The sequence below is a fragment of the Ptychodera flava genome, chromosome 8, assembly GCF_041260155.1.
Source record: "Ptychodera flava strain L36383 chromosome 8, AS_Pfla_20210202, whole genome shotgun sequence".
Classification (NCBI taxonomy): domain Eukaryota; kingdom Metazoa; phylum Hemichordata; class Enteropneusta; family Ptychoderidae; genus Ptychodera; species Ptychodera flava.
The window spans coordinates 39,269,303-39,295,297 of NC_091935.1; the positions used below are offsets into that span (position 1 = coordinate 39,269,303).

At 36.4% G+C, this 25,995-nt stretch overlaps 4 protein-coding genes across 5 annotated transcripts in view; 1 reads left to right on the forward strand and 3 right to left on the reverse strand.

The window, feature by feature from the left end:
- Positions 1-416, reverse strand: part of LOC139139297 (uncharacterized) — a 4,568-nt gene extending 4,152 nt beyond the window's left edge. The window contains exon 1 of the mRNA XM_070708172.1: positions 267-416. Within this exon, the coding sequence (XP_070564273.1) occupies positions 267-401 (135 nt within the window). The 5' untranslated portion in view covers positions 402-416. The remainder of the gene's footprint in view (positions 1-266) is intronic.
- LOC139139300 (uncharacterized) overlaps positions 1-24,329 on the forward strand; it is a 63,501-nt gene extending 39,172 nt beyond the window's left edge. The window contains exons 4-6 of one of the 2 annotated variants that reach the window (XM_070708175.1): positions 21,579-21,938; positions 23,131-23,229; positions 23,815-24,329. In XM_070708175.1, the coding sequence (XP_070564276.1) occupies positions 21,579-21,938; positions 23,131-23,229; positions 23,815-23,954 (599 nt within the window). In that variant the 3' untranslated portion in view covers positions 23,955-24,329. The remainder of the gene's footprint in view (positions 1-21,578; positions 21,939-23,130; positions 23,230-23,814) is intronic. The other variant, XM_070708176.1, reaches the window with a different exon arrangement.
- Positions 832-6,822, reverse strand: LOC139139450 (uncharacterized). Its single transcript, XM_070708364.1, has 6 exons — positions 6,451-6,822; positions 2,972-3,053; positions 2,670-2,789; positions 2,368-2,469; positions 1,465-2,249; positions 832-932 (listed from the first exon to the last, which is right to left on the reverse strand). The coding sequence occupies exons 1-6, from the start codon at positions 6,713-6,715 to the stop codon at positions 832-834; spliced, it is 1,455 nt and encodes a 484-aa protein (XP_070564465.1). The 5' UTR covers positions 6,716-6,822.
- Positions 15,068-18,531, reverse strand: LOC139137979 (uncharacterized). The gene is made up of 2 exons (XM_070706207.1): positions 17,939-18,531; positions 15,068-15,697 (listed from the first exon to the last, which is right to left on the reverse strand). Exons 1-2 carry the CDS (start codon positions 18,389-18,391, stop codon positions 15,371-15,373), a joined length of 780 nt encoding a protein of 259 aa, XP_070562308.1. The 5' UTR covers positions 18,392-18,531; the 3' UTR covers positions 15,068-15,370.
- Positions 24,330-25,995: the final 1,666 nt, after the last annotated feature.

Genomic DNA, 25,995 nt, shown 5'->3' on the forward strand with positions numbered 1-25,995 from the left:
ACATACATACCGGTACATACATACATATGTACATACATCCATCCATCCATCCATCCATCCATACATATGTACGTCCATCCATCCATCCATACATATGTACATCCATCCATCCATCCATAATTACTAACATGCATACATATTCAGCAACTAATTGATTTGAAAAAATTACATGTACTGGTACATATTCATGGTTTCTTTTATTTGCAAAGTATTTTCAGAAAATAAAATAAGACTGTCACACTGATACATCAAACAATATTTTTTACCTTCATCTTTATTTCACTTCCATTAGCTTCTCTTGCAGCATACCAGAAGTGGTTTCTTACTGCAGCAGCCCAGGGCAAAAGGTCCTTGCAGTTTTTAGCCTTTGATGCCTGTATAAATAAATGTGCAGTTGACATAGTGAATGGCCAATAGTAACACTGATAATTTGTCATCCTTTTAGTACTTTGTTCACTATTTTGGATGAAATGCAGATGGTATGCTACATATCATTTGTGTGCTGAAACACACCAAATATCATCTCTACAATGACTATGTCTAATCATGTTTTCATTTACAGGAAACACACAAGCATGTGCACAATCTTATGTGTATTAAAATATTCCCTGATACCATTGATTGTATTTTTCCACAGAGACAACCCATAGAATAACAACAATATAGATTTTATTTCAGTGAATATTATCTTTCAGATATGTATGTATGCATCTAGCAAAAAAGGGACATAAAATATCATGATTTAAAATTTCCCTTCATACATGTACCTTTTCTTTCTGAAATCCTTACAAATGTAAACTCTGTTTGTAAAGGGAGACATGAGGATGGTGTTTAACAGCTCTTGTTTGAAATAACTTTTCGGTGAATGTTTTTACCTCCGTGCCAAAGGTCCCATGAATGTTTGATGTCCTTGTATTTGTCACATTTTCTTCCTGCAGATTATAACAGAAAACAGCATTGTATTAAAAAATGTTGGATATTTTTTAAAAGTTCAGCCAGCACATAAACATGCATGAATTGAAAAACAGTCAAAATTAATAAGTTGAAGAAAAAAAATTCCTTTTGAAAGTTTTCCAAATATGTAATAGACCTACAAATTTAACATTTACAGTTCTACCACTGGTATTTGGAACACTAAAGTTGGTGAAATTGTAGTTTCATGCCAATGTGGCTAGGGATATAGCAATACGCTACAGCAACTTCACAAGCCAAACTTATTTTTTATTTTGAGTAGCAAGGTGCGATCAAAGAAAACACAACAGGCATGTCTATCTTACCCTTTAACCATGGCATAGATGTGTTCTGCCCTGCTGTGTTATCTTAATCTCACCTTGCAACTCAAAACAAGAGAAAAGTTTGCTTGTACAGTTGCTCCGGCATATTGCTATCTCTATTTCACTACTGACGTTGATAGAAACTTATTATTTTGGTGTTCCAAATACAAGTGCTGGAACTATAACTTACGCATCACTGCAGCAATCTGTACGTGGGCATCGGTGACCACTTCATCAATCTCTATAGTCCTTTTAAGCTTGTCCATGGATCTTTCAAACCCCAACCGTTCCATGTTCGGACTTTTTCCATTTACTTCACGAACGTCCACTACTACTTCAGTATGAACAATGCAGTTCTTGTTTGCATCAGCTAGGCTGTAAGACAAATAATGAGCAGAATGTCCAGGAGAATCATTGCGGCCATCACCACACAATATAGCCTTCTGTCCCTGGTATGAGTCCAAAATGTCCCTCTCCATGTTGTCCCAGTAGTTCTGGATAGCAGGAACAGCATACAGTCGCTGGATTCGCTGGAAAGAAGTCACTGATATGCAAGCCAGATTCAAAAACTTGCACAGGAGTTCAAACTTCTTATGACTGTTACCAGACAGCAAGATACAGACAGCCAATTGAAAGTTTCCAGCAAACATTCCAGAAAACCTTGTTTGGGACTGCCATCTCCCTCCACGATGACCAGAATAGCATGTCCAATCAACAGTCAGTGCAGTTCCTACTAAAGATGACCTGTATATAAGTTTACGATGGCACCCTTCCCGTTTACATGAATCTCCATGCAATTGTTTTAAAAGATCCAAAATTGCAGGTACAAAGGCAATGCATTTTTTTACTGTAATAACATTCATGTTTGGAATGTGTGACACATCGTCAGAACTTGTAACTGGGACACCATCATCATCTGTACCATAAGCATCTGTATGAAACACTTCATCTTCCATTGATATGTTGGGGAGATTTCTAAATGAAAGATAAAAAGAAGCAAGATATGGTTGAGGCTGTCAATGTATTCCATTATTTTCCCAGACTACCAGGACTACTGTTTAAAATCTAATCCCAAATCAATAGTTTTACTTACCCAGGAGTTCTGTGATTTATTCCAATGTCTTCATCTTCATCCTCACTAGCACTCAAAGTCTCATCACCTTCACTAGCACTCAAAGTTTCATCTGTCATTTTGCTATAAGAATAGTATACCCAATGCTTGGTTAGTTACAATCATCAAAAAGGTGTTGAAGTATGTAATGCAGTGGATAGTTCACAGCAAAAATTGCATCAATAGATCTCTTACAGGCCCTGGTGTCATGGCTGTCATTGGAGTGCATGTTTGTAGACAAAGAATAATCTAAAAACTATTTCAAGTGAGCGCAAATTTCTTACCTCCCTGTGACTGACCCTTTATACAGCTCTGGAAATTGAAGGCACTGTTTGGCTTGCAGAGGTGCTGATGTTGCTTCATCTTCATCTTCATCTTCAGCTGCATTTTCATCTTGGTCTTTGCTAGAAATATAATGTGTCTGAGTAAGTTACAACCATGACACCATGGTGATGCATTTGGTGAAAAAAACACTGAGTTATAAAACAAGTGTTTCAAGGAACTACATTGCAGCATGAAGTATTACATTTGAAAATCATACGAAATGGAAGCAAATCTTATGTCAGAAATTTCTATCATAACCCACCTGACTGTCCCTTCATAGCACTTTTGTACAGATTGTTTGGCCTGCATGGGTGTTGATGTTGCAACAGGAACATAGCATACATCTGTAATTGACAAAATGTCTGAATTAATATCCACTTATATGGGTAATCATCATGCTCGTTATCCTGTGGATTATTTTACTTTCATATAAACACATAAAAAACATATTGAAAGCTATATTTGTATTATATAATATTACAAAAAAATACCGCAATTATACAGTGTCGCTCAAATTTGATCAGAATTGGTATATACCAGTATGGTACCAATGATCAACAATAAAATGTTTCTATCTGTTCAGTGGAGGAAAATTCTACATTAATGTTATGACAATGATTTCTGCACTGTACAACCAGAAAAAGAACAAGAAATATTTAAACCAGAAAAACAAGAATGACAAAAGTAATTAAGGTCTGAAACTTTAGGTACTGGAGGTAAACTTTAGCAACATGTATAGCAGAAACAAGCCCCTCTTAGTTTGAGTATAGACGGTGATCTCCCCCCTCTACTGTCTATGGTTTCAGCAGGTCTGTTAATATGTAACAGTTCATAAACAATGACAGGAAATGACTCAAGATCAGTGGAGTTGGCCTGTTTCTTACTGGCATGCCATCACTCCTGCACATTTGCAGGATTTCACTTTTTCTTACCTCATTTGCACATTTTTGACACTGATGTGTTCATTTGAACAAATTCACATCTCAACCCCTGCATCTACCTGTACACCAAATACTGAGATGGTAGCTTTGGCGGTATGGGAGCCTTTGTGTGTGACGGACATACATCCGCACATACATACCCACAAATATACAGACATACATGTACAGACGCCACCGACTCATCATATAAGCTCTTTTTGGTATTTATATACAAAACCAAATATGAGCTAAAAACTGAATATAAATATTTTAAACAATTACAAATATAAAAACAATACATGTATTATAGAATAACAACATATATGCAACTGGAAATCTTAAATGCAAAAAATGGGTGGAGGATTAACTCTTTAAAAAGCTAAAAAAATAAATTTTCATCTCATTGATTCTCTTTGTAGCAAAAGCAAACTGTTCAAAAAGATAGTTTCACTTGGTTCTAAAGAAAAAATATCATTTTAGGCTAATATTTGTTGTCCAATTTGCAATAAAATCATACGAACATGTACGTTTCATAGGCATGCATTCATGCAAATGTCTCTAATTCAATGTTACACAAAAACATTTCTTTTTGTTAAATTGACCCTATTCCTTTGTTTATACCACACCAAATTACCTGTTTCTTGCCATTTAATTGGAGAATTAAAGCTAAATAATGGAAGCATGTGACATGTTATTAGTGTATTTCAGTTGTTTGCACAGGGTACATGTAAATCATCACTGAAGATGGTGACATACAGTAGTATTTGTCAAAGAATCGTGCAGTCAGAATAAGCTTTACAACACATAACACTTGTTGTAATATTGAGGTATTACATAGAGTTGCATTGATGGTTCTTTCACAGATTACTTTATGCCAACGTCGTAGACTGATCTGTGTTCCTAACAATTGGCAAGCATGCACTAACAACACACAGCCCTACCATACAGTTACATACAAAAGCTGCAAAGATCAGCTCTTTTATACTGTCAGTGTATGATAAAATGAGAGAACATTCATGTCAGGGAAGTGACCGTATTTTAAACTTCAGATTTTTTTTGGGGGGAGGGGGTTTACAGCAATTGTTATTCTTGATGAGTTGCAGACATTTCAACCCCCAATGAAGTCAGAGGATTCTTCCCTAGTGCAGCGGCAATTGCATATCATTTACTTCCCACTGAAGAGCCCAATCATCATCTTCAATATCTGACAATCTGTCTTGATCAAGTGCCATGCTATTCCCTATCATTCTCCACTGACTTCATATGGAAAATATTATAAACGTAGTGCTTCTACAAAACAATAACTACCAGGGACATATATCAATGGAAGAATGCTTCAAAGAAAGCTTTTCTAGCAGCCAGGTTTTTGCTGCCCTAACTACCATCTACCTCTGAGTGGCACAGCTCAAAACCACAACACATAATCCTCTCGTGCAGATCTAACCTCTGAGTCCATCCAGTTTCCCATGTTGTTTTCACTTCAACTACATGTACAAGCAATGAATGTGAATAGCCATAAGACAACCCCAGCACCAGACAGACAGATAAGATAGTATGAAGAATGAAATGTAAAGGTCATATTTTGCAATAAACACATCAGAGTAATATCCGAGAGTTATTTTTGAACAGTGCTTATGTGTATAACACAGTTGTGTTGTTGGCTTGTTTTGCATTACTTCGCAAACTAATGACGATGACACAAGTGCAGTGTGCTCTCAGAAGCCATTTATGACAAGGAAAGGCTGTGTATGCTGCATCATGGATGTAAAAAATATACTTTACATCCATGGCTGCATGCTGGGCAGCCTAGACTTCTTGTTGAGACCAGTCCCAGTTCAAACAAGCCCTGCCTAAATGTAAACTTTCTTGCGCTGACAGATTTAAGGAACAGCTATAGCCACCGATCAAGAAAGACTTTGGATATGACAAACACAGCCACACAGTACACGGGACTGTGTGATGTTACGAGTCCAGTCAGTGGCCCAGATTCCGTACCTTTTAGGGCAATGCGCTGTTGTCAACAGCAAGCCTTCGCAGTAATAAAGGAAAACATGGATACACAGTGCATTTTAACGGAAACACAAACCATGGAGCTAAAAAAGATTAGCTCCATGTAAAAACTGAGAGAATACGCGACTGAAAATAACCTCAATCGAACCTCAGCTTGTGCTGTTCGAAGCAGAGCGTGTGTGGTAATCATCTAGGGCAAGGCGTTGTTGAACCTGGGCGTGAAACGTCCATTTTGAACAAACAGGGGTAGTCGTTCTCAGTCATTTTATCATTTTACGTAAATGAACAACGAGAAAGTGAGGCAGCAGTATGATCATTACTTCTAATTAGGTTTTGATTATAGGAAAAACAGACGAACTGTAAAACTAATTTGAACTGAATGATCGACCATGAACATTGTCAAGGCGCGGTGTCCTCTGATCGACGACGTCGCGACGACACTGTTCCGTGTTTATTTACACAAACATACGGCCGCGTCATGATCATTCCTAAATAAGTTGAAGAAATCCCGTAACTACCACTTGCTAGCGGTTACACTACTTTAGAAACACAGATGTTTGACGATGATTCAGTTGGATGACGAAATGCTGTGGAAGGGACGACATTTACATTTGTAAGGCATCTGGTGTCGTACGGAATCTGGGCGCTGTGACCGTGCTGTGACTGAGTGTAAGTTGCTGTTCCGTGTGTACAGACAGTGTGACCCGGCCACATGAATTCAATGATTCGATAACCATTTTGGTGGCAGCAACATTCACTTTACATACAAACAGTAAATTGTAATGCCATGCTAAGAAGTTTTCGGACTCACCTTGAAAGTGTGATAGGAGACGACGGCATAACAGAATTGGCAGCAGCAATATTATTAGCCGCCGCGAGCCTAGGTTCATCAGAAACAGGATGGCATTCGCTGCAATTTCGACGGTGGATCTGCAGTAAATGAGCTGCAAAATCTGTATGCGAAGATTTGGCATAATGGCACAGCTTTTCAGTTTGCCAATCATTGTGAGCGGCACGCAAATATATTTTTGTTGCGTCTCGCTTTTTCCAAGCATCCCGCTTTCGCAAAGTCTCATACTCCATAGCCGCCATTATTTTGCAGAGATTAGTGAGGCATTCTGGGATATGTTTACAACAAGGGGGGACCCCCTCACGGGCAAGCGCGGCACGACGACCACTGCGCTTTAACACTGTAGTATAATATTCTGTCATATTCATCATATTCTGTTCGGAGCGACCCTCCGGTCGGCGTTTTACACTCGGGAACCTGCTTGCAGGTTAAACCGGCGCAAGTTTTTATTCATTTCCTCCATTACTTGCGGCTTTTAAATGATTTGTAAACTGTTTCATGTGTATGTTTTTGGTCACCGCTCTGTATCTATGTACTTTTTGTATATTTAATATTTTGATGTATTGTGTTTTATTCGCACTTTTTATTGCCCATGTTTAGGATGAATAAAGCTGTACTGAGTTGAATAGGGCCGTTCACAGTTTACGTCACTGTTCTCTAATTAATATGCAAAAATAAATATTTGTCCGCATTTTCAGATAACGCTTTTGAAAATTACACATGCAAGAACGACGAAAATACATCTCAGTGGGCGACTGCTAGTGTAACAATGAATACTAAAAACATATTCACGACTCTGAGTATTAGCTGCAAAAACGGCCATGTATGCAACATTGATAAAATTTGTCCGCATTTCAAGCTGCGTGTGCGATGTCGCGCGCGTACAGCTATATTTAGAAACAAACCTGTAACCGTGAACAGCGCTATTGAACTGAATAAAACCAAAACCCGACGGCCTTTTTCAAAGGCCACCACGTCATATTAAAAAGCGAACTACCGTTGAATAAACCCATTGTCCATCACCGCACACAAGACGACGTAAAGACCAACACAAACAGAAAATTTCAACAGAGGAAAAAACTGAAGTTTCTCAAACGAAGAATGAAAGAAAACCTAAACAACGTATTAAACGACACGGAACACGTAAAAGCTAATGGAAGATTAAACAAAAACAAGAAAAACAAAAAAAACCTTCAATATAGGAAGAGGCATAGCAATTATGAATACGAAAGATTACATTCTAAGAAAATAATAGACCGCGGAAAATTCAAACTACACATGTATTAATGTAAACACCGTCCCTCCATTGAGGACGGTGTGTAAACCAACGCAGCGCGACTTAAGTACACGATGGATATGGGGACAAAATTATGAGGAGGTAACTTACAGTTTCCCCGACCCCGTAACGAAAATAATACGTTCATACTCTTGTATACAAATAACGGAATGATCGGACACTCTATTATCAAAACGTTCCCAAGTTACTTGTTGTTCCAGTCAAGCATATCAAATCCTGGTATTTTTTTCTATATTTTTTTTTTAATTCAACGGACAATACAGTATAAACAAATCTGTGAATGGAACGTGGGCTCACCAGCAGCCTCAACAGAAATAGCTGGCATAAGATTCCGTGAAACGGAGAAAATTATGTTAAATCTCCACTCCGGTCAAATATTCCGATGGAAACGTTTCAGACACGACATTTCCATGGTTTACGCTGGAAAGGGCCATGTACCTTACTTCAAATTCACATTTGAACATTCTATCGACAAAATCTCGTACCTTGACTCAGTGGTCGGAGATATGACCGAGAAAGAAGGCCCGACATAATTTTCGGTGTATTTTTTAATGAATTTTGCTTCAGTGTATTTCATTTGTTTAACTTCGTTTTATTTATACGCGGAGTTTATTTCCCGAAAATTAAGTCCTCGCGTAACTTTCCATTGCACAAAATTAAATGCTTGTCCGCATTTTCCGCAAAAACTGCAACAGCGACCAGGCGAGCATGCATCAATAAAAATTGTTATAATTTCAGGCAGCAGTGTGCGATATCGCGTGTGCAGCTATATTTAGTAACAAGGAAGTTACATTTATTTCCTTCTATTATGTACATAAAAGCAACTATGTAAGAGATGCACTACCGAGCCGTCCGGTATTTATTTCGTTTAATTTTTACTTGAGTTTTGTTTAATTTTTATTTTATTTGTTTAGCTTCGTTTTAATTATACACGTACAAAGATTTTTAATTCCCGAACATGAAGTCAATCTGGCGTAACTTTTTACATAGCGCAGCAAATATCCGATGGCGTTTTGTTGATATCGCTACAATAATGCTAATAGGATAGGAACGTGGATCTTCATTTCGGAGTTCGGCCGGTCAGTAGTTATGAAAACTGAAAGAACCAGCGCAGCGCTGCAGCGTACACGTACAACGTAAATGTGTGCATTGTTATGCTAATAGGATAGGAACGTGGATGTGCGAGACTGTGACGTCATCCCTTTCAAACATGGCGTCCCATTCAGTGAGTAACCCGCGATCGGCACACAAAAACCTGCCGAACGGCAGTACTTTGGATAAATAGCGAGACATCCTTGAGCGGGTAGGTGCAAAATAGTATTAGAAGGTAAACCGGTAAGGAGAAGAACGCCGGATTCGCCGAATAACTTTGCAAGGCGCGCCGAACGTCCAGACGTTCGGCACCTGCACTCTCTCTGGATGGTTGGATCTGTAGCTCTGGTTTTTGCCGTCCGACCCAAATACCCAGGCAAAACCTGGAGCTACTGTACTGCAGCAAGGACAGCCCGTGTCCGATATCTAGAAGCGCTATACACGTTGAAATATAGTTGCGTCGTCCATGGATTAAACGTAACTAATTATCACGAAATATTTCCATATAGTTTTCTAAACACATCGAAATTGAAAATCGGGGTTCGAAGTTTCAAAATATCAATATTTAGCCCCTTATCACATTCAAAATACGACGTCCGATTACTGCGATAGCAGTCCGATTACACGCACTCAACATGGGGGCAAAAATTTGGCAACTTTGACCCCCTAAATGCCACTTCTGTCGGTGTTAACAGTTTGAGGATAAACACAATAAAGTTTCGAAGGGTATGGTAATAAGATTTCGTTGTGCTCGTCATTTATGAAACGGCTTTGGGCGAAATTCACTACCCTGTCCGAAAACTGTCATACTGAGTATATAGTTGTAATCGGAGGCGATCGAATCCATACTTTCTAGTGCGGGAGTAACGGAAGTACAGTAGTGCAGAATATAGTGCATTTTCGTTTTTTCTTCGCACTACCACTCGTACTGGACACGAATATTCCTTCGAAAGCGCCATTTTGAGCGACGACAACACACTGTACATCAGCAATGAACACTTGCTGTATAGACTCCAATGATTTGTCAATGAACGCAAAACTTCCTGTTGGCAACCAATCACAAACGCTGTTGAAACGGGTAACTCTGCAACAGCTTTTTCTAGCGTAATTATAGCACTCTCTACGGCGACACAATGAGTGGTTCTGTACTGAAAACCTGCCAAATGTTACCGATGAATTTAGATCGCGTAAAGGTATCACGTACGCGCCATCTGAATTATCGGCGTGACTTTTTTGCCCAATTGATTTTTCTGAATGCGATTTTTCTGATTTTTGAGCATAAATATCGCGTTATCGCACCCCAAAGTGATCCCTGTTTTGGTTCAAGTCATTTCACTGAACATGGATTTACCATCGTTTTCAAGATTTTATGATTTTGACCGGGATATTAAAAATCCTATCAACTCAAGATAAAACGGGGTAGTCTCAGAACATTGAGGCGCAAGCGAGAGTGCCCGGAGTCTATGCTTGGAATGTCTGCCTTGCTTACTGAATTGCAGTTTGGTGTTTTGCACAGAATCTGTCACAAAATGTATGACAAAAAATTGACGAGGCTTTGCAAGGCTTATCAAAATTATTCATTTTTTTTGTCTGTTGTACAATGTAAGTAACTTGTAAGTGTATGCTTTCGTCATATCCGTCATCCCTTGTAGACACTCTCAAAACTACAATAACATGTTTTTAATGGTCGCAGCTCCATGCTCTTAATCAGAGCTCATGAAGGTGGTTGCAAAAGAGAAATATCTCTCAGTTATCAAGCAATCACAGACACTGAAGCAACACCGTTTTATTGTGGAATAAAATAAAAGTAGAGGAAGGCAAAGATTACACAAATAGTGGCGGCATAACACTTTTATAAATGTAAGCATGCAAAAGGCATATCAGGAGGGCATTTCCACACAACAGTACTGTTATGTAGTTTTGCATGCCTTTCTTCATGCAGTATTTTATAGCATAAAGAAAAGCATGCAAAACTGTTGTATTGAAATTACTTCCTGGTATGACTTTTGTATGCTTGCATTTATGAAAGCAATTTTTATGCCGCCAATATTTGTACACATTTTTCCTTCCTATACTCCCTGAATGTATTGTTATGCAAATACAGTGATTAAAGTGTAATCACTGCTGTAGGGCTTCATTAGATTTCCATTTTAAAATTACAAAAATAAGTACTGAAATAATATACTTTGTCATGTTGATGCAGGTAGCTTACAACATATGTAGCATTTCCCAGATTTTACTATCATGTAAACTCATTGCTGTCATAAATGTTGATGTTTTAAAATGATTTATTATTTTATCATTTCCAGATTGATAGCAGTGTAATCCAGTATATGTCAGATGACCAGTTGGCAAAGTATATTGAGACATATGGTGACAGAGTAGCAATATTTCAACATTATAAAAAGGGCACTTCTGGATCAAAGCGGAAACATACCCTACTCAGTAAACTTCGGAAGAAATTAAAATTGAGATCTACAAATATGTCAGCCGCTACTGATGAATCATCAGGTGATAGTGATGTAGAATACACATCCAAGTCAGTTCGTCAGAGTTCAGCTGATAAACTAATAGGAAACAAGAATGCAAAGAAAGAAACAAGAATGATTGAAATTGGATGGATTGTGAAAGAGACCACCCGCAGTGTACAAGTTCGCACAAAGCAAGGTGGCGGCACAAGAAGAGTCAGCCTAAACAAGAGAGCAAAGAAGTCAGAAATACTTGAAATAGGACAGAGCTTGTTTTTTCCTCATGGTCAATCTAGAAAAGGCTCTCTCACCAGTTTTGACTTTGACGTGTGGGATTTCACTGAAAATGTTCATGATGACAAGATAACTATAGGTGAGATGTATGATGAGACCAAGCTACCCATGCTACGTTTCTACATTGCTACTACTCGTAAAAGAAGCAAAACATCAGTCACTGAGAGTGACATGACAGAGCTAAGTCAAGACAAATCTGCAGGTGTGTCTTCCTCACAGCTAACATCTGTTGAGCAAGCCACAGGTGAAAACATGGTTGATGATGGTAATACCAATGGTGACAGGCTACACCAAGAATCAACACAGAGGCCTGATGGTAATGTGACACAGTCAGTTGTTGGTGACCTGCCCGGTAGTGAGGCTGCTTCTATCAACCCAGAAATCAATGACAGTTTGGTGTTACAGGATCATGAAATACCAATTTCTGAAGATACTGAAGTAGTAGCAGTAAACAATTCAGATCATATTGAGAATGATGAAAGGGATGAAAGTGACACACAAAGACTTGACTTTGATGCAATGCTAGCTATGCAGTCTATGGTAGGCGATAGTGACAGTGATATTCTGTTTGATGCAATAACTGATAACATAGAAGTGGATGACACCATTCCATTGGCAGAACCTACACCACCAACTGTGAAAGCAAGGACAATACGAGTACATCGTGGAAATGTCCTGAAGGAACTGATTGATGCCTTCAAAGATCAATCCTTGAAACCAGGTATTGATATCATCACAATTGAAATGGTGCTGCCAAATGGCCAAACTGAAGCTGGGGAAGACAATGGTGGAGTCACACGAGATTGCCTGTCAGAATTTTGGAGCACATTCTATGAAGAGTGCACAGTTGGTGCGACATATAAAGTGCCCTTCCTGAGACATGACTATGGGAAAGATCAGTGGGTAGCTGTTGGAAAGATCATGGACTTTGGATGGAAACAAGAGAAGTACTTTCCTGTACACCTGGCACCGCCTTTTATGGAATACTGCTTGTATTGGGACATTAAAAGTGACTTAACTGAGGTGTATACTTCATACCTACCTGAATCAGAGACAGAGATTGTTAATCAAGCCTTAAATAATTTTGATTCTGTTGATGAAGATGAGCTACTAGATATCCTAGATAGTCATCAATGCAAAACCAAGCCAACAAGTGAAAACATAGCATCTATCATAGCTGAGATTGCTCACAAAGAAATTATCCAGGAGCCTATGTTTGTAATTGATTGTTGGCAGCAAGTGTTGACTCCTTTGAAATTAACACATGAGGAGTTTTTGGAAATGTACAACAACCTCAAACCCACAGCTAGAAAAGTATTAAAAATACTAAAATATCCTGACAACCTGTCACCGGCAGAAAATGAAATTATGAATCATCTTCACAGATTCATACGGGGACTTGATAAAAATACTCTTGGGAAATTTTTGAGATTCTGTACTGGTGCAAATTTAATGGTTAAGCAGGAGATATGGGTACGGTTTGTTGACTTGGCAGGTTTGGCACGGCGACCAGTCGCTCACACCTGTGGATGTGTGCTAGAGCTGCCAAGATCATATGAGAACTTCCCACAATTCCGTTCTGAATTCAAATCCGTCATAGATTCAGGTATTTGGGTAATGGATATTGTGTAAATGTTCATGATGCAAAGACAGATTTTCAATGAGACTTGGAGTGAAAACAGATATTTATCTGTGATTGTTGTTTGTTATTAGTGTTATTATCCCATAACCAAATGTTTAAGTTATTTTATGCAAAACAGGTCATCATTTTTTGCTTGTATGGCCTAGTATCAAATGTTTTACATGTTTGAAATAATTTCCAAATGTAAGACAATTAGGATAAGATGGCAAGCACTCCATCTTTAGGTGTAAAGTAAAGCCAGTCACAATGATACAGTAGCTAGGACTGTGTTTACCATGTGTTCATATTTTTACATACAGCTGTAGCCAGATCAAAATACAAAATATAATTGCATGTTATGAGCTGCTGATCAAATATGTAAATCTGACGTTTGGGAAATATGTGAAAAAAACCATAGGCATTGCAGTATCAGATTTTGTAACTTTACTATTCTTGAGTTGAATTGCTTTGCAAGGATGATTTGCCCCTTTGTTCAACAATGTTATGTGTGTGTGTGTGTGTGTATGTATGTATGTATGTATGCATGCATGCATGCATGCATGCATCTATGCATGTGTGTGTGTGTGTGTATGTATGTATGTATGTATGTATGCATCTATGCATGTGTGTATGTATGTATGTATGTAAATTTGCGTGTATATATTTGTGTATATGTATACACGTACACTTATGCAAATGTATACATGTATGTATGCTTGTGTGTGGGGGGTGGTGGTGTGTGTGTGTTTGTGTTTGTGCATAATTACATACATGTTTTAGACACTGGTGAAAACAATACTTTGGGTTCTTTTATTTTTCTTCAGTATGTCTTCTGAATGTGCATGCATACATAACCTATTGATAGCATGGAATACTGCACACTTCAAGTAAAAGAGTTCAACTATCAGAGAACTAAATTGCCATATAGTAAGACTAGAGATGCATGAGTTAGTCAGCTCTTTGTTTCTATTAATTTCTGCATTTCTGTAGCGTAGGTGTTTTAAACATCCATCTGTTTGGAAAATTGGATATTGTTGTTTCCAAAGTGTTATCTCAGTTAAGCACTTTTAAATTTAAAGTATATTGTATCATTATCTCTTTCAACTTACTCTGTCATTTGGAGTTCATATTTTACTGTTATTGCATTTGCAGTTTTTCTGTACTGCTGCTCAAGTTACTGTTACAAAATTACGTTCATGTTCTTAATAAATGCATTTTTCTGAGTTCTAAAAAATTTCAATTGTATTTGTTACAGACACATTTCTTCATTTTCAGACAAAGGGAAAGTTGAAACTTCAAAAGTTGGTCACTTACTCTCAGCTCGCAGTATGTGTATTAATTATCACATGTATTATTCAGGGCAGATAGGGATTCTGATTGTTATGGTAAACATCTGGTGAGCAAACTTTAATTATGGTCAGCATCACAAGCTTTTGTTATGAACCTCCTGTAAAATGCAGTAAAAAAATATCAAAATTCATTGGCAGCAAAGGAGTTCCATAATGGTTTTGGAAATAATTTTCATATCTGTGATGAAAATTTTACAGAAAAATCCTGACAGCTAGTTCACAGGTAGGCTATGATAAGGCTTGCTCAGAAGTTAAATATGTATAAATAAGTCTTTCATTCATTAATGATCTTTTTCAATTTGATGCATATTTGTCAACAAACAAAATCCTACATCATAGCACTTTGACAAGAATATTGAAGATGAGAGTCTACGGCTTAGTACAATCTACAGGAAATCTAGTGCTGTGAAAAGACTGATATGTCGACATACTCTGCAGTATATGTTTTTGACTTTTTAATATTTTGATCATAAATCAAACATGAAATTCAGTCTACTGTAATGCAAATGATTTGTGGCCCTGAAAGCTGTTTAATGAAATGCAAATTTTACTGTACATGCAAAACAGAGAATAATTATTGTGTGTGGTAAGCCTCATAACCATTATTGACATAAACAACAGCACTAATGACAGTGAAGCAAAAATAGTAAACATCTGTTCACAGGTGTGGTCACAAATAACACTTTCTTTATTTACTAGATAGAAACATATTCAATGATTAAAAACCACAATTGGCATGGCTCGTGGGTCCAAGTGATTTTCACAGGTCTGCTCTGATAGAACTCCGCAATAGTGCATAGAGTGTAGCTGCCTCATAAGGATCTGATGGTTTGTCCCAGTCAGATTCTTCCATAATAGTACAGCACAGATCAAATATAGTCACATCACATGGATATTCTCCTTTGGGGACACATTCCTCCTCACAGCACTGGATTGCTTGCATATCCACCCTACGTAACTGATTGTCGGCACCATACAGCTCTGGGAGGGAATAGAGTAGAATTGGTCGACCACTTGGTGCATTTTGGTTGCGAGAGGAACGAATACGATGTGTGTTCCATATACTTGAAACCTCATCCAAATCAGCCTTTAAATGTAAAATGACAACTCATAAATAACAGACAAAGGACATTCTATGAATATGAATTTGCTAAAAAAATTCATGTCTCTATATTACGGTTGAAGGGAACAAAGTTCAATGTATAATCAATTTATTTGGAGTGTTTAGCCCACATATGGGTGTAGTCAACACAAGGGATGTCTCCTATTGCATGCTTGTATGTCCGTGTGTATATGAGAACTTGTGTCTCTGAATGTTGAATAAATTTGGTTCCACTCATAGAGCAAATTTTTTTCCAACCAATACAATTGAATATTTGTGTCAGGTGTGTTCATGCACACATCTAGGATTTAATCACTTTTAAGGTCCGCCGTCAAATAGGTTGATTTTCCTTCGGCGTCCGTTGTCGTGTGTCGTCCATCAACAATTGCCTTCTCCTCTGAAACCGCAAGTCCTATCGCTTTGAAATTTTATATGCTGTTCACTTGGGGTGACTTCACTTAAGTTTGTTCAAATCATGGTGAAATTTGCATATTTCTTTTTTGGGGGCATGTTTTGCTGTTTTTGGTAAAAAAATCTTCTGTGAAACCGCTTGTCAGATTGCTTTGGAATTTGATATGCAGTTTACTTAGGGTGACTTCAGTCAGATTTGTTCAAATCGTGGTGAAATTTGCATATTTGTATTTTTAAGGCAATTTTTGTCGTTTTTGGTAAAACATCTTTAAAAATCTTCTTCTGCAAAACTACCAGTCAGATAGCTTTGATATTTGGTACATAGGTCCCCAGGGATGATCTTTTTCAGATTTGTTCAGATTGTGCAGAAATATGCAAATTTGCATTTTTAAGGCAATTTTTGCCATTTGTGGTCAAAAAATGGATATTTCCAAAACTACTCATAGCTTTGAAATTTGGTATACAGGTCCAAATAGATGAACTAAGTGATATTTATTGAAATAATGACGAAATCTGCAATTTTGTCTTTTGAGCCACTTTTTCCTGGCCACTTAAATGAGCTATCAAGGATTTCCACCTTCATCAACATGTGTCAAAAATAGTTATTCTCTACATAAACACAGTTGAGCTATATCTTAAGGTCGCTTGTCTGAAGCACAGGGGAGCCAGGGAAGGACTAACAAACAAGCAAACAAACAAACAAACAAATAAATGATAAACAAACAAAAAAACTTATAAATAAACATATAGATAAGCATACAAATACATTAATAAATAAAAAAAATACAGGCAAGCAGCAACAAATAAACAAACAAAAAACAAACAATATCATATAATGTTGAATAAATGACAAACACAAATACATAAACAAACAAATGTATACACCCATGCATATATATCTATATATATATATATATATATATATATACACACACACACACACACACACACACACACACACACACATGTTTGTGTGTGAGTGTAAGAGACAGTGGCATATTAATAAAAATATTGAAAAAAGAATGAAATGATTGACTGAACAGCTCAAGCAACAATCAGCATGCGACGGCAGTACCACTACTCCCTATACTTCCCATATATAGTATTTCATTCTTTTTCATTTTCATTCATTCTTTTTTCAATATTTTTTCAATATGCCACTGTCTCTTACACTCACACACAAACATGTGTGTGTGTATATATATATATATTATATATATATATATATATATATATATATATATATATATATATATATATATATATATATATATATATATATATATATATATATATGCATAGGTGTATACATTTGTTTATGTATTTGTGTTTGTTATTTATTCAACATTCTATGATATTGTTTGTTTGTATGTTTGTTTGTTTGTTTCTGCTTGTCTGTATTTTTGTTTTTATTTATTAATGTATTTGTATACTTATTTATATGTTTATTTATATGTTTGTTTTTGTTTGTTTATTATTTATTTATTTGTTTGTTTGCTTGTTTGTTTGTCCTTCCCTGGCTCCCCTGTGGTCTGAGGTTGTAGTTTGCATTGTTTAGAAAAAATAATGACTTATTGATGATCTGGACTCAAGAAATTTTTAAAGAACGAATAGACAAAGTTTGATGTGATTTTTTAAATTGTGGCAATGACTTCATAATGAAATTGTGGGTAATATTTGGTAGGTGTGACTGATGGACCGACTGTTTGCTCATTTGCATATTTGGTGAGTTTCTTTGATAGTAGATGCAAAGACATAAAGAAATAATAACATCCTGGAAAACATATCTTAATTTTCAAATTGTATAACTCTTACCTGTACAAAATTAAGAAAACAGAACTGGATAAGACTTTTATCGAGGAAACTTCCATCAAACAGTCCATCATCTCTGATATTTTCAAACAGATTTATCCAAAACTGCGCATTCTGCTTTCTCAGTATACTCCACCAGTGTTCTATTCTTTGGTTTCCAGTGCTACGTCCATAGATGAAACTCTTATGACCTGCCAGAGCGTCTGTATGGTATCCTCTCATAAAAATTTGCATTTGTTCAATGTATCGATTTTCTGTACCCATATCTGCTCGTATTCTGCGGGGACACCCTTTCCTTGTTTTCACGGCTTCAACAAAGTAGCTCGATATTATTGTTGGGTCTTTGTTAGTTGTGTATGCTTCTAGCCATACTAGTAAGCGAGAAAACCCATCAATGCACCCATTAATGCATATGCCATATGGCGTGAGTTTATCGTAACCATCAATATGCCACATGAAGTTTGGTCCTTTACTGTAGTACTGCCTTCGCCTCAACTTGCGACGTCTTCTAAGATCAACTCCAACAGGGTCTAGAAGCCCAAGCAAATGTCTCACGGTTTCCTGTGTGACAACAAATCCACTTTGTATGCATTTTAAATGTATCCATCTGTACCCGGGCAACTGATTTGATCCTTGGATCTGGAGCTGGATAAACTCAGCAACTTCAGAAATATCACTAAAATTTTTCCTCCTGAACAAGTGTAGATTCTTAAACACCTCTTCAACGTCCTCATGCTGATGATAATTCTATGCCTGGCGACCAGACTGACCAAGATTTCATCATAATTTAGGCCAAGGTGGAAGTAAAATTTGATGAGGCTATTTCTGTCTGCCATGGCAATATTGAGAGTGCTAATTATGAGAAATGACGTCTCAAAAACTTGTAATTACGAGTTTTTAAATCTCGTAATTACGAGAAATGAAAACTCGTAATTACGAGATTTAAAAACTTGTAATTACGAGAATCAAAAACTCGTAATTACGAGTTTTTAAATCTCGTAATTACGAGTTTTTAAAACTCGTAATTACGAGATTTTAAAACTTGTAATTACGAGAATCAAAAACTCGTAATTACGAGATTTCAAAACTCGTAATTACGAGAATCAAAAACTCGTAATTACGAGATTTTAAAACTCGTAATTACGAGATTTTAAAACTCGTAATTACGAGATTTCAAAACTCGTAATTACGAGAATCAAAAACTCGTAATTACGAGATTTTAAAACTCGTAATTACGAGATTTTAAAACTCGTAATTACGAGATTTCAAAACTCGTAATTACGAGAATCAAAAACTCGTAATTACGAGATTTTAAAACTCGTAATTACGAGAATCAAAAACTCGTAATTACGAGTTTTTAATTCTCGTAATTACGAGAAATAAAAACTCGTAATTACGATTTTTTAATTCTCGTAATTACGAGTTTTAAAAACTCGTAATTACGAGAATCAAAAATTCGTAATTACGAGTTTTCAATTCTCGTAATTACGAGTTTTAAAAACTCGTAATTACGAGATTTAAAAACTCGTAATTACGAGAATCAAAAACTCGTAATTACGAGTTTTCAATTCTCATAATTACGAGAATTAAAACTTGTAATTACGAGATTAAAAACTCGTAATTACGAGAATCAAAACTCGTAATTACGAGTTTTCAATTCTCGTAATTATGGGAAATAGAAACTCGTAATTACGAGAAATAAAAACTCGTAATTACGAGAATCAAAACTCCTAATTACGAGATTTATAAACTCGTAATTACGAGAATAAAAAAATCGTAATGTCATTGTTTTGCTCTTGATTCCTTGTAATTCAAAAACTTTGGTAAGCTTACGGAAAATTACTAAATTTCAACTTTCGTTTATGAAAGTCAAATTGTGTTCAAAGTGATAATCTATCATTTTCAATATTTAAGAAGTCATGTGAAAATTTAATAGTACTCATGTCATTTCATCCAACACTGCCTTTTTGAGATTTCCTCATTAGTACTTAATGATATCTACGATATAAATAATAATCTTAAAAAATAATTATAATCATAATATTTTCGCTTGTATTGCCATTTTTATTCCTGTCTGAGGTTCTTGAAAGGGACTGTACTCGAGTGGATTATTCAATAAGATCATACACAATTCTATCGTCTTGCTCCATTTTATGGTGGTATTAAACATTGCAAGGACATTCATTTTAGAACATTATGCTCTTAACCAGCCGCGATACAAGCTTTTACGGTCTTTATCTTTGTAAGCAATATGGGGAAATTGGGAGGGTTGGAAATCTGTGTGAGCTACGATTTTCTTACAGAAGGAGGCTGTCCAAGAAGCACACAGAAATAATAAACACAGACAGTTCTAGTATTTCAAGAGATATAAGATGCTCATCTCATAACTTCTGAATAAAACCCTCATGAGAAAAACTGCCAATCTGTGCTGAATGTGAAATCTTACATCACAGTGCTATGTATTTGTAACATAAGATTAACTCACAGGCTTGACAGCCTGTCGGAGAAGACTATAATAAATTAAAAGGTGTTTATATTTGCGTAATGGTATACTAAAAATGTATCATTCGAAGCAAAAAAATGTGTTTCCAACTACACAAACTCTGCCAACGAAGCTTGGCATGCATGAAGTTCGAATTGTTGATAACTGTTTGAATATCTGTACAAATGTAGCGGTGTGACAGTCAAAAGATCATTTATTCAATTATTCATATATAAGTGTACTGCAATTATTTAGTACACCTTAGCATGTGTTAACCATCAAAAGATAATGATTAATGTACATAAGAAAGTAGAAAACAATAAAGACCTACAACCATATATAGCTATAGCAATGTTTAAAGATTAAATCTGGTAATTGAAACAATCAAGACCTGTTGTTCCGATAAATCAAAACTCATTAAAATAAAAAACTCGTAATTACGAGATTTCAAAACTCGTAATTACGAGATTTCAAAACTCGTAATTACGAGAATTAAAAACTCGTAATTACGAGATTTCAAAACTCGTAATTACGAGAATTAAAAACTCGTAATTACGAGATTTTAAAACTCGTAATTACGAGAATCAAAAACTCGTAATTACGAGATTTCAAAACTCGTAATTACGAGAATTAAAAACTCGTAATTACGAGATTTTAAAACTCGTAATTACGAGAATCAAAAACTCGTAATTACGAGATTATTTACTTTTTTTCCTATAAAAATGGCACAATACGCTTCCGTAGAATACGACGCTCTAGTTTATAAAATAGAACGAAGTCGACGGAAATTGCATCAACAGTTACACGTAATGGGGGTTTAGTAGAGTAGCGTATACTCTATACTACTCAGGACATTTTTGCACATAAGTGAGAATGATCGAGTTATTGGAAACCCAAAAAGGATTTTAGCGTTGAATCATCCATTAAGGATCCTTATTGTGATCGGAAATTGATAAAAGCTATGTCTATATTAGAGAATAAAACGGCAAGATATTTGGAGGCCGAAATCAAAAATTAGTTGTTCGTTTGTCAGTAGGGACACGAGATATTGAACAGTTTCTTTGCAAAGTGTTCTAACATAAAATGTAAAGCATATGCGTCATGTAAAATGTAAATGTAATGTGTGCGTTGACTGATACTGTGATGTGTTTTCTATTCTAGCCATTAAACCGATCTTCTTCAATGTCACCTCACCCTACAACCACATCCACCGAAAAGGCGAATCAACAGATCTTTTATTTGATGTAGAACTTGTCAACAGTGGTGGCGCTGTTATCGATAATCCAAACGGAAGATACGGCTATAACATCAGTCATGTTGAAATAAGCAGTGCCTATGACGAATTAGACCAAAATAATAGCATTACTACTGTATTCGACGTGAACATCTCTGTTGCAACGAATCTTGAGGCGAATCTCAATTACTGGGACAATATTCTAGTTAAGTATTTGAAAACAACGGTAGAATTACCAAGCGAAAAGTGCGATCGTTATAAGTACCTGTGTATTGTCGCCGCTCTAGGTAAGCCATTACACTCTTCTACCGATCATCGTTCTTCTTCTTCTTCAGCCTAACATAGTACATTTTCTCATCAGTATCGGGCATATACTAGGTGAACTTGTCAAAGTGTAAAATTGTTATTCCGATGAACCGCATTGTCGAGGCAAATGTATGAAAATACGCAATTCTTCATATAAAACAAAATGGTAAGAGTAATAAAGGTATCATATGTGTATTGCTTGACAAGAGTTAAAATAAATTTGACTAGTAAAGTAACTTCTTATCACGTTTCTAAAGCAACAACACTTTATAGTTTGAACCGACAGTTTTATCGCATAAATTGAAAATTTCCGAACGATAAATGCTGTAAAAAGAGCCATTCACATATTTACAACGGCCAACAACAAACAATACCGATAGTTTGAACATTTGCACACACACTTCTCTGTTCACATGTCCTATTAAATATTGTACTGTAGTACCTAGTCAGGCTTTGTATTGAAACTGCAAAAAAAGTCCTAAAATATACCAAACCGTTTGTGAACCACACTTAAATATGTAGAATAGATTAAGGGGAATTTTGACTTTACATTTTCAGCCTTTATTCATTAAAACACCTTTAAATAATGTCAAGAAGGTTTGGATAATTATATAAATAATAGTTTCAAATAATGAGTAATTATCGTAATTATTTGTAGGATAATGTCGTTCCAATGGTAACAGGCATATGAGCATAGAATATAAATTCCTTGACCATCTGGCGAATTTTCTATCATGATAATTGTATTTGTAAAATACAGTATCCGTGTTGATTGGTAAAACACTCGTTCTTCTCTAAAAATCGAGCCTGTTAAATCCCAAAAGATATATCTCGTTCTTCTCTCAAAATCGAGCCTGTTAAATTCCAGTGTTTTACCAATCAACACGGCAAATATGTGTATGATGTCCAATAATATTATTGACAATGTTAACTCAAGCAAAGATATTAATTGGCCAATAATTTAGGTTTGCAAGGTTAGAAGTTTGCATTTCAATCTACCAGGGAGAAAGTAGAAGAAAATTTACTTATTATGCTTCAATAATATTTCTCCACAGAGTACCTGATAACAATCATTTCAGTATAGGATTTCTCATGACAGTAGTTTTGCTTCCATATAGAACACCCTGTATTATTTAGGATTCAATAAAGTGTAATTTGCATGCTTTCTTTCAGTTACAAAAAATGACAGCACGGCCCATGTAACCAACAAGTTTTGTGTTTCATTCGGTCACAAGGAAGTCGGACACGCTGACTGTGGTGCAGCTCCAAGCGGTAAGTTGACTAACCAACTAAGACATGGGAACGTAGACCGGATCGACTTTTTTGGCTTGTGGAATATACGTCTTTCACTGTCAAGGTAGACAAACTGACGAAATGTGAAAATGTTCAAAACAAAGTGTCGCGGAGGTTGTGCTCTTCAATCTTTTACGGTCAGAATGGACCACTGAGCAAAATTTTAACCTCGTACAATCTTGGGATTTCTCTCTATAGTATATGACTTGTGTGAACTGTTTTTAGAACCTACATGAAAAACTGAATATACACTGTCTTGTGTTTATGCGGAGGAAAATTTGAGTTTTTCCGTAACATACGCCCAGCATTGCAGCCATTTTTGTAAGGTTAAGGGAGTAATTAACAAACTTTCCATGAGCAAAACTTTTAAACTTTCATTTGTTGAAGTGTGTATGACCTTAACTTTGAGCTGCACACCATTTGGAAAATATCTCATGAATTTCATTTTTTCAATGACGGGTCTCAGCACCGTACAATGTGTTGGTAGTATGTCTGAGCTGTAATATCAATAGAGTAAACGTTGACAAACTATTCCACTTCGATTGTTTGGATTTTACTTTACAGACAACACGTGGATAGTGGTAGTTGCTGTGTGCAGTACTTTGCTTGGTGTTATTCTGCTTACTGGTGCTGTCTTGGTTGTAATCAAGGGATGCAAACCGTGCAGCAAATCTGACCAAGTGCGGCCATTCGAATTTAACTGAGACCAAATTGCATACGTCTGCTCATATGTCGATGCTTGATGAAGCAAAAATGATTGTCATTCTGCAAATTCATAACTTTCACCATAGTAATGAAGCTACTATGATCCCTCTTATGCTTGAATTTTTGCATTTACCCGTGACACGACGACAACTGTGTACTCTATCGAGCGACGAAATGACAATGACAATTGGACAGGGAGCGTACGTTTATAATTTGTATTTCATAACTATGACCTTTTGTTTAAAACACAGTCATTCGCTCGATTTAGCCCTACTCATATTTTTTACGCCCCTGGATTGGGTGACAATAATGAATATACCATTATTTTATCATAATTGTATTTCGAATTATATTAAATGTGTAATTTTTGCCAGGTTCCTGTCTCCTCGATCCTTTATAACTGTGTCAGTTGCAATGCTGGACATCAATTAATTCAAAATCAGTTTCTGTCAAAAGATTACGCCATCTAGTTCGTTTATGGTATTTTAAGAAACAATGATAAACTGCAGTTACACCGCCCCCCTCCAGGTTAGAAAAAAAACACGATTCGTACTCTTAGGGAGAGTTCAGTAATTACAGGTGGGTGGGCCGGTGGAATTGGGGGGAGGGTCACTTTTAAGAAAACAGTTCAAGGGGGAGTGTCACTTTTTATAAACCTATCTTTGGAGAGGGTCACTTTTTACAGAAGCTGATTTTATGGCCAAAACTTTGATTGTCCATGTGATATTTCCTGAATAGGAAATCACCAACAAAATACTTACACACTACAGACCGCCATGCATAGTGAATTGACATTTTCGTGAAATTCCAAAATCAAATTCGTTACACAACCATACACTTGTAAACACTCTAGTCTAATCAAGAACAATAATCTAAATAATCAAGCGTACATAAATGCACAGATTTATCTAATTTTGTACTGAAACAAAATTATTCATTGTTTCATCATAGACCCCAATGCATAGTGTATGGACATTTTGGTGAAATTCCGAAATCATATTTCTTGCACAACCATTGACTTGTAACCACTCTAGTCTAATCAAGAACAATAATCTAAATAATCAAGCATACATAAATACACAGATTTATCTAATTTTGTACTAAAAAAAATTATTCATACTTTCATCATAGACCCCATGGATAGTGAACCAACTTTTTAGATGAAATTCAGCAATCAATTTCTTGTACACAAATGCACATTTTACTTCCCTATTCAAGCAATGTACATTTAAATATACTATCAAACATATATAATATACAGATATAACATGTTTTGTGGGGGTAAATTGTCAATAATTTGCCTGATAAACTCCATGTATTATGATTTGATATTTTTGGATGAAGCACTAAATCAGCCACACCTTACCTTCTTATAGTTGCACAAAATATGGTGACCCTCCCTCAAATGTATGAAATACCATATCTCTTCAAAAATTCTTGCGTGATAAGTTGCAACTGTCCCTCCAAAAACACCAGCCCTCCCCTCTGTATTTTGTCCCCGGAACCAATTGTTATGTAAATTAGCTGATACTGTTTTAGTTATTCCTGGGGAGAATACTGCAGTGGTTGGAGGAGAGGGTCTAGTTTAAAAATGTCGGACAAGGGGAAGGGTCACATTTTAGACAGTAGGATAGGGGGAGGGTCACATTGTACGGTAAAGGTGTGCGCGAAATTCCCCCGGCCCACCCCCCTGTAATTACTGAAGGCTCCCTTAAGTATTACAAACGTTACACGGCGGGGTCAGTCTCGGGTTATTCTGGTGCCATTGTCAGTCTTGATAAAGAAGTATTACTGCTTCATGGCGTCCAGCAGTGTATTTGTCTTGAGTGGACGCACAGGACCGAGAAGAGACCATGTCAATTCTGAATAGAGTTTGAGAGAGGAGGAGGTCACTGCAAGTTTTCAAGGCTACTGAATACAAGGCCATGAGAACGAAGGAATCAAAACACGCGTTTTAGAACCCAGATCAAAATTCCAAGTGCCGATTTATACTCAGCATTGAAATTACTACAATTTAACGCCAATGTGACTAAAAGTTGG